This window comes from Artibeus jamaicensis, unplaced genomic scaffold, assembly GCF_021234435.1.
Source record: "Artibeus jamaicensis isolate MK-2021 breed Jamaican fruit bat unplaced genomic scaffold, CSHL_Jam_final contig_354, whole genome shotgun sequence".
NCBI lineage: Eukaryota > Metazoa > Chordata > Mammalia > Chiroptera > Phyllostomidae > Artibeus > Artibeus jamaicensis.
In genome coordinates, this window is record NW_026521803.1 from 18808396 (window position 1) to 18825602 (window position 17207).

The following is a 17207-nucleotide window of genomic DNA, read 5'->3' on the forward strand; positions in this document are numbered from 1 at the left end:
AGTGAAACCAGGTTGGAACCCCAGGTCAGCTTCCACAGCCCCAACTTTAATCATGGTGCTTAATGAGAGGAGCCATTTCTCCATGGGGCAGTTGGAGATAGAGGACATGGTCCGCATATGCTTTATTACAGGTAATACTATGTACAGAAGGCAAAAGTTGAATTCACAGTTGATGTACAAAGACATGTGAGCTTGATTATTTTTTTCTATACTTATCTGAGCAATTCTTCTTACCCTGCTAAGGGCTGGGGTGGCAGAAACAGTTTTTAAAATGCCAGTCCACAGTTTTAGGGCCTCTTCTGGCCTTTTAGACTATCTCTGAATAGCTCCATCTTTTGAGTGAATGTTTAGTCTTTTAGATACCCTTCCCTCTCCCTTACTCCTGTGTCTGGCCATACCAAGCCACTGGTTTTAGTCTTGACTGTTATGGGGCTGCAATTGTTTGGGGCAGGCGGTATCAGGGAGATGTTCTTTAAGGTCTATTCCTGGAGTGCCTAATGGGAAAGGAGACAAAAGAAAATCTTTCAGGTTGAGAACAAAGTCATGACTTCTCCAAAGTCTCTGTTTGGGTGATCTACTTTCATCTCCTTTTTTCTACACTCAGTTGGGGTTAGAAAGGGTAGACTCTTTCCTCCTCCTTCCTGCCTATTCTTTACTTTCCCTGTATCCTAGCATCTTCCTTCCTGAAGTGGGCTTCGCCCTAGGGCTACACTGGGGAATTGCAGCCAAATCACCTGATTTTTAAGAAGAGGAATGAAAATGCATCTGTTTAATATTTTCAAATTATTACTCCTGTTACCCCTGCATCTTGGAGGGTAATCACAGGTCTCTGGGCCCCTTCACAATAAGGTGGTTCAAAGCAGTTCTAGAGGAAGGACTCAGATACCTTCTTCCCCTTTTAGCCCATCAACCCAAGTTCTTGGACATAGTAGTCTTCTTCTTCACAAGCAGCCTAGAAATGGTGGGACTATTCACTCCACAAAATTAGTTGGTATAATCAATGAATCATGCATTCAAATTCTGACAAATTTAGTCCCTGTGATAACATCAGTGATGTCTAACATATTACTTAAATATGGGATTATGAAAATGTAAGCCGTAATAAGGAACACAAAATGAGAGAGCATACTCTGAAAACATTGAATACTTGATTTGCAGACTGGGCCTTTCATCTTCAGACTGTCCCCCCCAAAAGGGGAAGTTTTAGTGAAAGAGAACAAATTACTAAGGAAATTGACAACTGTGGGTCCTATACCAGAAGTAGTAAGAGGAAGTGGATCTTTGTAGCGATGATTACACTCAAGCCCCTGATATAGCTCATTATGCTATATAAGGCTTGTGTGTGTCTCTTTTACTTACACATATCTGTGTACCTTGTAAAAGTCTTAGGTCAGATTTGGATCTTTATTATATAAGAAATAACTTTTATGTAAGCTAAGAAATCAGCTTGTATACTCTGAATTCACCAGAGAAGCATCAAATATAGTTATAGAATGTTGTCCAAAAGAAGAATATAAAGTAGGAGGGAGAATGCTCCCTTGCCTGAGACCATCAATCATTATCACCTAGGTTATAAACCACTTGTTTCTAATTCTAGTAGCTACATGCCAGAGATAACTTATTACCAGGGAGATATACTGGACAATTGTCAGGAATGACAGGTTTTTACCTGTTTTTAATATCTGTACCACAAAATGATAAAGCCGATGAACCACACAATGATATGAACAGATGAGCCATACAGCCTAGTACTTTCTGCCACATATAGTTATATTGTCTTTTATACCCCATTTCTTCTCCCCCTCCTCCTCCTGCCCAAAAAAAGGCCAGAGACCATTTTGATAACTACAGAATCCTTCAAACTCTCTTCTCCTCCCTGGAGGAAAGCACTGGACACGTCCGGGGTCTGTTCAGAGTTTATAATCTAATCTGTAGACTTTGCGCAGTAATAGCAAATCGAATATTCACAGCTATCTTTTCATGGTGGTCATGTTGAGAGTGTACATTACGTACTTGATTCTTACCTTGATATACAATATTTATGAGCTCACATTAAGTATAGATCACTATTGTCAATCACATTGATAAAAGCACGCCATTTTGAAGTTCTAGTACACTACTTTCTCGCTGTATGACCTTGAGCATGATACTTAATCTCACTAGTTTACTCATCTTTAAAATAGGGATAGTGATAATAGTACCTATCTCGTAACCGGTGTATTTGGAAACTGCATTACAGTGATATAGACCAGCTTGAATGCTGAGAGCTTCCAAATGCTAAATCGGGTGTTCACATAATTCAAATGGAAATGAAATAAATGACAAGGAGTTAGTTATCTGTGTCAGAAGGCAGTAGTATAAGAATTTAAATAGGGAGGTCGTGGGTAACTATGATGTTCTAAAATGGTGGTTACCCTCTTTGGGGATTCCTTTGTGCAGAAAAATCTCTTAATTTGTCATATTTAATCTCCACATTATCAAGGTAAAGGCTATGTTGATTAGAAGGAAATACAGCTTCCTCTAACGTTTTCAGGTTTGAGGCTTATTTTGGGGAGAAGGTTGCTTGTGTTTGGAGAATAGGGAAGGAACTGGAAGTTCTAAACCCTTAGTCTGAAACATTTTCTGGAAGGAAGACACCAGATCTTAGATTTTCCTGAAACCGAACCGAGTTTAATTTTAAGGGCGCAAGAACTTGGTACCGAACGAGTTAAAGGGTCTCCCACACCCCTCGGCCTGAATCGCTCTTTTGTGTACACAGCTGCAGTTGGAGCACGGGTCGGAAAGGAAATGGTTAGAGGAAGAGCTGGTTTTCAGACCAGGCGAGTCTGCGAGGGGGGCTGGGGGTGGCCCTCGATTTTACATGCCAGATGTAGGCCCGCCCGGGTGCCTGCCTGGAGCTGCTGGCGTGGTCACGCCATGGCCCTGTGCGAATTGAGGCGAGGTGATGAGTTAGCGAGTTGCTATAGTGACGGGCCAGGCCACATGACCAGGGTGCTGCTGCCGGCGCTTTGACGTCAGCAGCCAGGAGGGCGGGACTCCGGAGGGCGGGGCGGGAGCCTGAGCTGGGAGAAGGGAGCTCGCGAGCAGGCAGCAGGCGAGGTCCGTGTGAGGAGCAGGCGAGCGGGAAGGCAAGACGCAGCCACCTTCCTCACCAGCCAGCCCAGAGCGGTTTGTTCCCTACCTCGGGAGTGCGCCAATGCCTGGTCCGACCCAAACCCTGTCCCCAAATGGCGAGAACAACAACGACATCATCCAAGATAACGGGACCATCATTCCTTTCCGGAAGCACACGGTGCGCGGGGAGCGTTCCTACAGGTACTGAGTCTGGCACCGGGAGCGGTGCCGGGCGGGGCACCTCGGCGGGGAGGCGCGGAAATCCGGCCCGTTATATAATGAAGCAGACACTGGCCCAGACCGGGCGGCAGACGTGCGTTTGTGAAGGCAGTTGTGATTCTTTGCTATCCGTTTCCATGTGTCATGTTGGGTATGCATGAAGGCTTCACGATTGCAGATGGAAAGCATTTTGTGAATAGGTTTGCTGCCTGCAAGGGGTCTCCCTCCATTTCTTTCCTTCCACATTGATTAAAAAAAGGCAAGCAATTTTCCCCCTCTCTAAAGGGAGACAAGCTGTAGCATTTCCTTCCCTTATTTCCTTGGAGATTTTTTAAAGGAACCATTAGGTAGGCTGTGTCCAAAGGCAGAGGACAGGAGGATGGAGAGGAAAGCGTTTGCGCTTGCCCTGGTGTCTGCAGGAAAGATGGAATCCTCTAGATTAAGCTGCAGTCTATGATGTTAAACCGCCAGATTGATGGAGCTTTGTAAGAATTCTGCTCGCTGATTGGTGCAAGGATTGACAGGAGAGGTCATGGTGTCAGGCATTCACCAAAATTTCCTTCACAGAACCCAAGGTTTATTAGAAGGAGACTGGACTGCAACAGACCTGGAAAAAAAACGGGGCGCTGTTATGCATTTTCTTAGGAGTTTATGGCCTCCGCATGGGTGGAGGAGTCCGCCCTTTTTATTTGCAGTAGGAAGGTAATTCCTGGTATTTTGCTGAGGTCTGATTTAAGGATGGGGCTGATCTTGGTCACTGTGTTGTGAGCCTTATGATTAATGAGTTGGCCTGTGTGGTTGGCATCATTTTTACATTAGCATATCTGGCAATATGTTCTAGTAGATAAGCTCATTAAAATTGTTTGCATTGTTTGATAAGGATAACAATGTAATGGAGAATGCAGCTAGAGTCTAATGAAGCTCAAGGCCGGGCTTGAAGGGAGACAGACCTTCACTCATATTTCCTCTGAAGTCCTTTTGTACTGGGGTAGTTATTTTTAAATGTTACCTTGATAACCACTAACAATGCTTCTGCTTTGAGGCAGAACACACATACCTCTCGAGTGCATCCTCTCAGTGAGTGAGCAACAGGAAATAACTCTTTTTTTTTAATGCCTTCATCTAAACATTCAGATAGTATTATGGGTAGAATATTCTGTGTGTATGAATGTTTATAAAATAGAGCCCAAAGTAGCTCACTTCCTCTGCCTTTGACCAATGAAACACTATTTGCTGACTCAAAAACAAATGATAAGCAACCTTTGCCCTGTCTTCTCTGGTTATTACATAAATACTTGCAGTCAGTTTTGGTGGTGCCCATGAAGTCACCAAAATCTCATGCCTTATGGTTCCAACTAATATGTTGACATGGTATCCTTACAGATTCCAAGTGCTTGTCATTCTTTTAATGCAAACCCAGATTGGTCTGCAACTTCTGAGATTATCCTTTTGGAGACCCAGGCTTGTAACTGGAAAGTTGGGTCCCTCTCTCCCTCACTACTCTGCCTGTCTCTGAACATTCTAAGGCCTCAAATAGAATTAAAAACAAAAACCTTGAGTTGCTTTTTAAACCTCACTTGTTTAAGCTGTTCTTACACATTTAATACATCTTATACCTGTAATGCATTTGAAGCCCTCATTTCTTAAGTGATTTAATCTCTGCCACATAAGTAGCTGTTGCTTTTAAGATAGAGTTCGAATTTGACCATGTGGGCCAAAGGATGTGGCCTAGTTGGGTTTTATTAGTCATATGAACTAACTTGAAATGGCAATGGAAAATCACTTGGTGGAAATATTTTTAAACGCTAATTTTGGTGATAAATTATTGTTTTAAAATAAAATTTTATTTACCTTTTTAAGTCAGTGCAGGCTATTTCCACTTCCTAAATTATTTGTAGTTTGCTTTCTGAGTCTCTATAATGGTATCTGAAATTGTATAAAAAAAACAAAACTGAGTTGGAATAAATGTCTGACTTAACAAATTCTTAAGTCACGATGGACATCATTGGATATATATAATATATATATATTATATATATATTATATATAATAGGGTTATTGGACACTATAGTGAGATATGCCACAGGCTAAATGAGGAAGGAAGCCTCCAAAATTATATATGTACAATATTATACAAAGGATGCACAAAGGGCCAGACATGCTTGATGTTATCCTCGGTCTGCTTTTCTTTCAAAGTGGATGACTAGTGTCTCATAACTACCACTTATTTTTCTGTAGGGGTGTAAGGAAAGGAAAAATGTGACACATTTTTTTTTAATCCAGGAACTGTTCTGTAATTATTTTGGCGTCCTGAGGCTGGAATAATATTGCCATTTAATTGCTGAGAAAACTTGGAAGGCGATTTGAAAGCCAGAGTAGAGGTGTAACCCAATAAGTTTTACTTTGACTGTAGGTTCAGTATAGCCCCAACTGATGAGAAGTGCCTGCAGTTCTGTCTGAGTCCCGTGGAAGGCCTGGATAAACTCAGAGCCCTGGGATATCATAGGGAATTCTCCTTCTGATTCCTTAACTGAGTTCTAGATAGGCCTCCCAGCAGGTCCTTTATCTTTATAGTGACATCTACATTTGCTCATTATGCATACAATGTCTCACTGCATTCTTGTAAAGTTTTTATAAGGTTAACTTCAAAACATTTAAAACAAAGACTTTCTTAAAAGGAAAGAACTATGTAAATATAAGAAGATTGTTGTGATTACGGAGAGAGGGACTCAGGAGCTCCAGGATGAATACCCGTCACCTGGCAGGTAATACGACTCAGGGGACAAGGCAGTGCTTCCCAGCACTGTCGGTGAGCAGGCGGTCACTTCCCAGCTGGAGACAGCATTGCCATAACATTTGCACCAGATTGTTTATATATAAGGCTCAAATTTGGTTCATGACCCAGGTATTTTAACCCAGGTATCTCTTATTACACACAGAGCCCATTTCTCCAGCCTGGACTAGAGTAGGTAGTAACTCATTATTGAAACCTGTGCACACTGTGGTTAGAAGAGCAAGTTTCCTTTAGAAAATTACCTCTCCCTTGGTCATTTCAGTTGAAAAGAGCAAGTGCAAAAATGGCTCAACAGAGTATGTGGACGTGTTTCCACGGCTCATGTTCGCAACCACGTGATGGCCTCCTCGGCCCCAGCTTCCTCGTGGCATTGATGAGCACCAGAAATCCATGTATGTTAAGAGCCGCTTAAAATATAAATGCGGTGTGGGCCGTTTGAGGTGACACCGTTTAATTCAGAGTGAGCAAGCCCTGCTCTGGCTCTCCCTGGAGAGGCTGCTCCCTGCAGCTGTTTCATGCAGATGCTTGTAGGAAATGAGATTTATTAACTGGCCTTCTGCCCACCATATCTTTGTTTGCATACTCCAGGCTTTTAAGAATGAATGTATAAGTCCAGAGGACTATTTCCACACTGGTGTTTGAACATGGCAACTACAGTAGTGTATGTTTCTGGAATACTTTTTAAAAAATTACTTGGCCCCAGGAAATGGACTGTAAAAAAAAAAGAAAAGCAAGTTTAAACTTAAGCCTGAAACATTGCCTTTGACAACTAACTTTACCAACTTTGAAAAATGAACTCTCATTAAGAAAAACAAAAAGAAAAATCATGCATGTGTGTTTATAAAAGATAGTCATGAAAGCGTGTTCCTTTTAATAGAAGCTATTGTAACATGGCTCACTTCAATCAGAATGTAGTTTTCAGATCATACTCCCCAAAACAGCGGCTGCAGACATTAAAAGTCTGGACTCATGTGTCTCCAATACATATATATCAGTATCATCTGGGTTTACTACTCTCCTAGGTTTTCAAAAATAGTGATTTTTGTTTGTCCTCATTTTTCTTAGTATTTGAAAAAAAAAAAAAATCAAAGGATTACCTGACGCTTTGATTCTCTGGTGCCCAATTTCTGAACTTCTTTTCAGGGTTCTTTGCCAGAGCTTCTGGTAAGGGGGTGATCTTCTAGGGGCCCTGGGCGGCTCACCCCTCCTCACCAGCTGCTGTCACTGGTCACATCTGTTTACAGCGCACTATCTTACTGGAACAGTGGTTTGAGATGGTTCTGTGCATTTAGGTGGCTGTTTTCCGTACACCATGTCTTTTCTGAATTTACAGCGACCCCTTGAAGCTGCAATGAATAACCCTGTAGATTAGTCCATGGGGAAATACTGGGACCAATCTCAATACTCTGGTTTGGAGAATTAATTTGACAAATAGTTGAGAGTGTGCTCTGGGCAAACTCTCTGCTGGATGCCCCTTCAAGGACCTTGAATTCTAGCAAAGTCAGATGTGTGAGCAGCTCATTTTGTAACAGATACACCTTGTGAGTATTTGGCTTGGTCTGACAGCAGAAGTGGTTTGCATTTCCTGAGCTCACAGTGACTCAAAGTAGAAAAAGATACCCTCAAGACCAGTATACTGCAAGAAGCTAAACCACACTGTGGGAGACCAAACATTTTGGGGAGAAGAATGCAGGCTTTAGAATGAGAATTTTGATTGGCCTGGTAAGGTGCATGTTGGGCAGTAGTGGAAAATGAGGCAGGAACATTGAAAGGCAGGCAGGGTGGTCAGATATGAAAATGGAAAGCCACTGAAACTCAGTGATCAAAAAACAGCATTATGTAAACAGAGTGTGCATGCTGGAATTGTTGCCCTATTTTGAAATGAGAGTCAAAAGGAAAAGGGATTTCTAACAGTGCCCCATTCTGCTGGCTCCGGGAGGACTAGAGAATCCTTAATTCACCAAGAGAGAACTCTCTGAAGCCCAATGTATGGATCAGGACCAGGTGGACAGATGTTCCCTGGCTCAATGCACCTTTCCCCTAGTGGAAGCAATAACAGCATCACCCATAACAGGACTGGTACTTGGGTCAGCAATGGCCTCTGAATTTGCAGAAGCCCACTTTGTGGCTAGCAGCCTAATTTCAAGAAATAGCTAGTCTGTATGCTTACACTGTTCTAACCATTCAAAACTCAAAAGCACTTCATTGTGAGGGTCTGACACTTCATTGTGAGGGCTCCTACTGAGTCATTTAATACCTTAAAACGTGCAGACAGGACACTGATGAAACTGCTCAGGGCCCTCCATGTGACTCGGGCACCGAAGCCCCTGCAGGCGCTGGAGAAGACAGAACTGAACTTGGACAGTGTGAGTTTGTTCACTTTGGAATTTTGTCAGTTTCACTTGAAAGGGAAAATTGATTTGTTCCTCTCCTGTGAAAACGATCTTTTTCCACAACGAAGTATGTTAGAATATGCATAGATATTAGAACACTTTCATTTCCTGCCTTAGGCTCTCTTTTGGCTCCCAGCCCCTGTAGTACTAAATTGGATATGTCGTATTCATCTGGTATCTTAAGCACTATTTCTTCACCCCTTTTTGTTATCACACTCCACGTACATCCCATTGGTATCTTATGCACCTTGTTTCGTAATTCATTTTAAAATTCTGATAGTTTATGTTCATGTTTTGGTGTTTGAAATTTATATTATGATGAGAGAATTCTTTCGAAATGGAAACCTACAGTTCACAAAGGCAAGAACTGAAATTACACAACTGTGGCTTTACAGTATGAATTGAAGAAAGTTCTCCTAAGAAATTGTATGTTTTTGTGAAATGTGTTCCCAAAATGCTCAATTATTTTAATGAAAATAATCATTAGTGAGCTAAATATTAAACAGCTTTATTAGGCCACCAAGAAATAATTTCTTAGTAGAAAAAAAAAGTGTATATTTTTAGTGTCCACTCTCCCCAGGCTAATTAGAATTTTTCTCACTTGAACCAGGACAAGCTTTCTTATTTAAAGCATTATTTTTGTTTTTCCTGAGGGTGTTAACATATACACAATATCTTGTGTATATGTTATCCCATCGGGTTGGTGGCTGCTTTTAGTAATGGTGTCCATTTGTGTAACTTATCTAGAATTCAGCCTTCCTGTTATTTCTAGACCTTGTTTGGTTTGGCAGGTAAAATGTGCCCGAAGAACCAGATCTGGACCTTGGGGGGAACAGAAGAGGAGTAGGGCAAGAGGTCTGAGAGATAAGAGAATGTGTGATAAATAATGCAGTGTGCATTGGGACGTCTGTAAAAAAAAAAACTCGGGATCCTGCACAGAGAACAGGTCCTGGAGTTTATGGCCGGTGATTGTCGTTGCATAACCCTAAAATGACAGCGCTCATTGTAGGAGGCACACATTGGATTTCTGCGATGCTGTGTTACTTTTCCTAGAAGTGGTGTTTGTTTTTGTGTGTTCTTCAGAGTCATCCTACATTGGCAAAAACCCTGAGAGGTATTTGTCAAAACTGCTGGGGGCCTTGATATCACAGGGAGGCATCCTTATGTTCAGTTTTACTTTGATTATAAACAGTAATATCCCTTCATTTAAGAGCAGAGTTCCTTGCAAGGCTTGAATTTGGTGCTTAGCAAATCAGGAGAAAGTGAAGCTACGAAAATGGTACCCCTCCCCGCCCCAATCTACTTTCTTTGTATCCATCTAGAATGCCAGAATGTGTTTTCAGATGGCTAACAATAAACAAACTTTGATTTCCACTCTTTTAAATAATGACACAATTATTATTATATTAAAATTTAAGCCAAAATTTTTGCAGGCTCTTAATCTTTTCTTTCAGCAAACTTGAGTTCCTTCTATATGCTAAATTCCATGTTGGGCACTTAGGGCACAAAGATAAATAATGCACAGCCCTTCCTTGAAAAGCCTCCTGTATCCAGGACAACAGGCAAGAAGGGAGGAAGCTGAGATGGGAAGATGCTCACATCTGACCCCAGTAAAACACTGTTGTGCTTATTGTGCCAGTCACCTGGCAGAGGCAAAATTTTCACTCCTGTAATTTACCGAAGCTTTCAGAAATGGGGCATGAAAATAAAAACTGTGTTTGAATGTGCATCCCCTACCATGACCTCTGTGTATAAGTTTTAATACAGCCTAAGCCGTAATTTTGAGCATTGTTGAGTGACTTAGATGGTGGGAAGGTTGCTTCTGCCTTGCAAAGAGTCTCTTGAGAACAAAGAAAAAGGCCTATCTCTTTTGGATCCCAATTTTTTTATGATATTTGTATTGACCATCACTAATTATACGGTACTAACTTTTATGTAAAAAAGTGGGGAAAGGAGAGTACATGTTCATATTTATTTGATGTGCCTGGAGAAACTGCAAGGATATAAACTAATAATGGTGGGAACTGGGCAGATAAGTCCCTGTGTATCTTTTTATAGAGTCTTGTTTTAATAATGAGTTTTACCTGCTGAAATTTATTGGGAAGCATCTCAAAATATTCATAGACTTACTGAAGTCACATGGATGATATTAAAAATTTGCCTAATGCAGCTACCACTCTTAATTGAAACAACATCACAAATCACAAATGAAACTTGCTCCTGTAGCATCTGCCCTTTGAGGATTCATACATCGTTATCCATGTGATCCATATTTTGTTTCACTTTCTCAGAGCACATCGGATCTGCCTCCTGCGTTTTTTCGTGATGCATTCAGCCTGCTTAGTATGCTCCGCGAATCTTGTACTAACTGCAAAATAATGCTCTGTGAGGATTCTTTCTCCATATCGTCTTTGAATTTTTATTTTCGTCTCATTTTTTTGGCACCTGCTGTGTCTCGGGTACTGTGCGGGGTGGGGGTGTTGCTAATACAGTGAGATTATGGGTTATTGCCGTATTTTAGCCACTCTACTGCAGCCCTCTGGCATCCCCCAACTCTTAGCTAACCTCCCCCACCTTGTGGGCATTATTGAGCAATATCTGGCCTTCATGTGACCCCCGCAGTAGTGCTGTCGTGACGCACTGGCCGGGAAACAAGCCATCTGCATTCGCCATACTCCCTTCTCCAGCCTCCGTGCCCACCAGTCTGAGGTACTCCCCATGGAGACTGACCAAAAGAGTCACCAAACGGAGCTTTGAATGCATTACCGCAGCTGCAGGGACCTGCTCACCACCAGTAACCATGAAATAGAAATCTTGCGGAGCTTGTGAGCTGACTCTCCCTGCTAGAACGGGAGGATGCAGATAGGGGGGTGATTGGTGGGTGCAGCCTAGTGGGGGGGTGGGCCCAGCCCCAGCGCAGGGTGAAGCCTTCTTGGGGTAGGTGCTCCAGCCCCTCGCTCCTCCCTTCTGGCTCCCACTTTCTGTTTCTGGAGACTGTAAATCTGTCCCTGCAACACTTGTTCTCTAGAAGGAAGGAGAAGAGAGATGAGTCATCAGCCACCCGGGCAGGGGGCTGACCTGTAAATCTTTCTAAAATCTCTTAGTGAGGCTAGCAACACACAATAAATTGAAAAGCAGGTTTGGTGTTAGTAAAGCCCATTTTTTCTCTCCCTGGAATTTCTGACAGGCAGACAGCATAGTCATACCACTGACTTTAAGATGCCAGCATGCCTGGCTGGGTAGTTCAGTTGGTTAGAGCATCATCCCAAGAAAGGTTGCAGGTTCAATCCCTGGTCAGGGCACATACAAGAATCAGCCAATAAAAGCATCAATAAGTGGAACAACAAAATTGATGTTTCTCTCTCTCTCACTTCCTTCATCTCTCTCTCTCTAAAAATCAATTTAAAAAAAGAATCAACCAGTGAATTCATAACTAAGTGAAACAACAAATTGATGTTTCTCTCTCATCAATAAATAATTTCTTAAAAAATAAAAAGAAGATGTCAGCTGGTATAACTATGAACATGTTGCCAGCCTGTGTGAGGGTGTGTCACTGCTGCCTCAACTCTAGTTCAGAACTTGGTCTGGACGGAAAAGTTGGCCTGGAGCGTCCGGCACCGCTCTGGTCCTGCCCCCCATTAAGACCAGTCGGGGTCCTCAAAGTCCCACACTGCTGCTTGGAGAGGCAGTGCAGCATAGCGGCCAAGCCCAGACTCTGGCCTGACACTTCTCCATTCCAGCTGCACCCTTTTCTAACTCCGTGATCTAGGGGAAAATGTTTATCCTCCCCAAGCCCCGTTTTCTTAGTTCGCGAATGGAAATGATGACGTTAACATCATGGAGTTGTTAATGAGATACAAAAGGTATGGCATACCAAGCAGTGACTGGTCGAAGTAAATGCTTTTAAAAATGTCAGCTAGTATTGTCGCTGGTAGTTTTAATCTGCTCTTTTACCCTGTCTTTATATGAATTAATCTATGACTTTTGTGTCCTCAGTAACTGATACAATACCTAGCAAATAACAGATGTTCATTAAAAGTCTAAATGAATGTGGAAAACATTCAAACGTCATACTATAGTCTTTTCCACTCTTATCAACTTCATTAGAAACTAGTTTACACACAGTAAGTTGCATCTCTTTAAAGTATATGATTCAGCGAGGTGGGGCAGTGTATTTGCCCTTGAAGCCATCTCTCTCAAAAGGCTCCTGGTACCCTTTGGATTATTTCCGCTGTCCACCGCCCCAGGCAGCCACCGTTCTCCTTTCTGTCCCCACAGTCTAGGTTACATTTTTGGTGACCGAAATCGTGCAGATAGTCCTCTGTAGCGTCTGACTTCTATTACTCAGCATAATGATTTCGAGACTCTTCCGGATTAGGTTTACCAGCAGTTCAGTGTTCTGTATTGCTGAGTAGTGTTCCGGTGTATGGCTGTACCACATTTTACTACTCAGGAGTTGATGAACTTCGGGTTTTTTTCCAATTCTTAGCAAAGTCTGTGAATATTCACACACACGTCTGTGGGAACGTAGGTTTTCTTTTTTTTAATTATATTTTATTGATTATGGTACTATAGTTGTCCTGATTTTCCCCCCTTTGCCCCCCTCCACCCAGCACCCCCCCTCCCTGAGGAAATCCCCACACCTTGTTCATGTCTATGGGAAATGTATGTATGTTCTTTGGCTTCTCCATTTCCTGTACTGTACTTTACATCCCCATGGCTATTCTGTAACTACCTATTTGTATTTCTTAACCCCCTCACCCCTTCACCCACTCCCCTTTACTACCTCCCGTCTGGCAACCATCAAAACACCATCTGTATCCATGATTCTGTCTCTGTTCTTTTGTTTGCTTAGCTTATTTTTTAGATTCAGTTGTTGACAGATACGTATTTTTGCCATTTTATTCATAGTTTTGATCTTTTTTCTTAAATAAGTCCCTTTAACATTACATGTAATAATGGTTTTGTAATGATGAACTCCTTTAGCTTTTTCTTGTCTGGGAAGCCCTTTATCTGCCCTTTGAATCTAAATGATAGCTTTGCTGGGTAGAGCAGTCTTGGTTGTAGGTCCCTGCTTTTCATGACTTTGAATATTTCTTGCCAGTCCCTTCTTGCCTGCAGAATTTCTTTTGAGAAATCAGCTGATAGACTTACGGGAACACCCCTGTAGGTAACTAACTTCTTTTCTCTTGCTGCTTTTAAGAGTCTCTCTTTATCTTTAACCTTTTGACATTTTAATTATGATGTGTCATGGAGTGGGCCTCTTTCCATCCATCTTGTTCTGTACTCTTTGTGCTTCCTGGACTTGAATGTCTATTTCCTTCACCAAATTAGGGAAATTTTTAAAAAATAGATTTCTAATTTCTTGAACTTTCTCTTCTCCTTCTGGCACCCCTGTGATGCAAATGGTGGACCTCTTGAAGTTGTCCAGAGGGTGCTTATGCTATCCTCATTCCTTTGGATTCTTTTTTTCTAGTTGTTCTGATTGATTGTGTTTTGCTTCCTTATGTTCCAGATCATTGATTGCATTCTCAGTTTCATCCACTCTACTGTTGTTTCCCTATAAATTGTTCTTTATTTCGATTAGTGAATCCTTCGTTTCTGACTGGAGCTTTTTTATGCTTTTAAGTTCCTCACTAAGTTCCTTGAACATCCTTAAAACCAGTGTTTTGAACTCTGCATCTGATAGATTGCTTATCTCCATTTTGTTTAGCTCTTTCTGGAGTTTCGATCTCTTCTTTCATTTGGGCCATGTTTCTTTGTCTCCCTGTGTTTGTTTCTATGTATTAGGTAGAGATACTTTGCCCTGTGTCTTGGTGGTATGGTCTAATAATCGTAGATGCCATGTAGGGTCCAGTGGCATAGCCTCCCCAATCACCCAGGCTGAGTACTCAAGGTGCACCCTTCATGTGAGCTGAGTACACCCTCCTTTTGTAGCTGACCCTTCGTTGCTTTTGGAAGGTCAGTGCGAGGGATTTACCCAAGCCAGTCAGCTGTAAGGATTGGCTTTGAGCACAGACCACCAACCTCCACCATCTGAGGAGGATCAGCTGTGCAGAAGCAGGGTAGTGGTGTTCTAGCGTAGTCTAACTGCCCACTGGATGGACTGACCCTGGGGTTTCCTGGGTGGTATAGGCCAAGGTCAGCCGCCACCTGTGTTTTGACTGGGACTACGCTTGCTGAGCTATAAAGCAATCTGAGACAACTGCTACTTGTGCTTGGCTTGGAGATTCCCAGGTGAAGCCGAGCTGTGGATCCAGGCTGTCTGCTGCTAGTGCCGGCCCGGGGCTCACTGAGGCGAGCTGTTGCTTGTTTGAGAGGATTTAAAAATTTGTGCAGTATGAGTCAAGACCAGCCATTCATATGGAAAAGTAGCTTGGTTGGGCCCATAAGCTGGGTGAGGTGGAGTCTCTTGGGATCTCCTAGGTGGGTCAAACGGTGTTAACCAGATTGATGGCATCTCAGATATGGCACCAGCTTGTCAGTTCTGTTGGAGGAGGGTTTAAAAAAGGGACAATGCCTCTGCTTGCCTTGATGCCAGATACTTTGCTTTTTCCCGTGGGCCACTGGTGCCTTTCAAGCTGCTACCCCAGTGCTGGAGCTCAGAGGGAATAAGTCTGAGTAAATCTGTGTGTGGGTTCTTCAAGAGCAACTGTTGGGGGCTCCAACAGTTTCTTCTACTGACTCAATCCCCACTAGTTTTTGCAGCCAGAAGTTGTGGGGACTTACCTTCCTGGCACTGGAACCCTGGGCTGGCGGCGTGGTGTGGGGCTGGGACTCCCCACTTCCTAGATATCCCTCCCAAATTTTTATCCACCACACGTGTGTGTTGAACCGGCCCATTCCTCGTCGGTGCCCCTCTTGCCAGTCTGGATGGATGTGGTTCCTTATATCCCACTCTTGTCAGACTTCCATTGAACTGTATTTCTGGTGGTTCTGAGCAATGGTTGTTCCATATTTCAGTTGTAATTTTGACATGGTTTTGCAAAGAGGCAACCCATGTCTGCCCCTGCTGCCATCTTGACTAGAAGTCCGGGAACATATGTTTTCATTTCTCTGGAGCAAATCCTTAGGTGTAGGATGATTGGGTTATCTAATTGGTGTTTAATATATAAAATCATACACCAACTATACTTAAATAAATTAAAAATTTTTTTAATTAACAAAGAAACTTAAGATACTGCAAATAATCATTCAAAGTGCTTGTACCATTTTACAGTCCTACCCACAAAATGTAAGAGTTCCAGTTGTTTCATATCCTTGGCAGCACTTGATATTGTCAGTCTTAAATTTTGGCCATCCTTACAGATGGGTAGTGATATCTTACTAGGACTTTAATTTTATGTTTTCCTGATGATTAATAATGTTGGGTGTCCTTTAATGTGCTTATTGACCTTATGGGTACCTTCTTTAGCAAAGTGTCTGTTCAAATCTTTTGCCCCTCTAAAAAGATTAGGTGGTTTATCTTATTGTTATAAGTACTATATTCTGGTTGCTATAATATAGTCTTAACTTAGATTTTAAAGGATATGTGTCTGTTGTTCTTAACTGGAATATAAAGCCCTCAAGAAGAAGGGTAGTTGTTTCTCCCTGGTCTTGTCCACAACACCTTTTCTAAAAATTAGGTCCAGGTCTCAGAAAGTTCATATAAGATGAGTACATTAAAATAGATTAAAATAGAATAATATCATTATTTTAGCTCAGGAAAAAAACACTAAGCCCACTTTAAAAGTTGATATGAAAGAGTTAAAGTAGGGAGGTAGGTTTTCTATGGGATCTTGATAAATGAGAAGCTTTCTTAATTTTGCGGATAAGAACCCTATAATTATATATTCTTTTCTTTGTAGTGAGTGTCCCCTTAACACTAGATCACATTTTCTACTATTACATTGGAGGAAAATGTGTGTAGAAATGCTCTTTTTTAAAGTAGCCAGGAACCATTTTCATGTTTTTCTGAATCTTGCCCTTGATAATTGAAGCATTAGATATTTTCTCTCTCTCCTACCCCCCACTCTCCCCTGGCCCCTCTCTCTCTCTTAAATTCTGAGGTGAACACCCCCCACCTCATTCCTGCTCCAGTCATTCAATCTGATATGGCAGTTTTGTCGTTGCCAGTTTGACTTCTGACTTCTCTAACCCCTGAGGAGAAACTGCCTTAAGTAGGATTTAGGAACTGGGAAGCAAAAGCAAAAGCTGGGGAAGGGCAGGGAGTACCCGGAGGGTCTGCTGAGGGACTGAGTGATTGTGAAAGGGTAGGAATACTTGGCTTCCAGAAACTTTCCAGCTAAAATCCAAATTTCTTAGCCACACATGTTTCAAAATCCAAAGATATTATAACATATGAGATCACTTATGATTTCACAAATGCCCTAGGCCTGCAAGTAGATTTTATGAGTGTAACTTACTTCATCTATCATTTAGTTTATTGCAAAACCTTCAGGTCAAATTTCAGATGAGTTACTGCTTCCACGATGGCAGTAATCTCTTGCTATCTCCGTTATAGGTGATTACTTTCTGCGTTCTAGCTGGGACTGAGCAAGTCACAGCCGCTGAAGTATCAGTTAACAGTGTTGTTTTTGGTTTAATTGAGGTTGTTCCGTGAAAGGAAGCCAAATACTGTTAGACAGGACATCCTGTGATTCCCCTGGTTTACGATGGCCAAGGACATGACTTTTTTAAGATGATTG

The 17207-nt window shown here is 42.1% G+C and overlaps 1 protein-coding gene across 4 annotated transcripts in view; it reads left to right on the forward strand.

Annotated features, from left to right (window-relative positions):
- MAPRE2 (microtubule associated protein RP/EB family member 2) overlaps positions 1-17207 on the forward strand; it is a 145924-nt gene that overhangs the window by 55725 nt on the left and 72992 nt on the right. Inside the window, exon 1 of one of the 4 annotated variants that reach the window (XM_037154460.2) lies at positions 3047-3315. The exons of 2 other annotated variants lie outside the window; for them this stretch is intronic. In XM_037154460.2, coding sequence (XP_037010355.1) covers positions 3197-3315 — 119 coding nt within the window. In that variant the 5' untranslated portion in view covers positions 3047-3196. Of the gene's footprint in view, positions 1-3046; positions 3316-17207 lie in introns of those variants that run through there. One more of the 4 variants, XM_037154463.2, reaches the window with a different exon arrangement.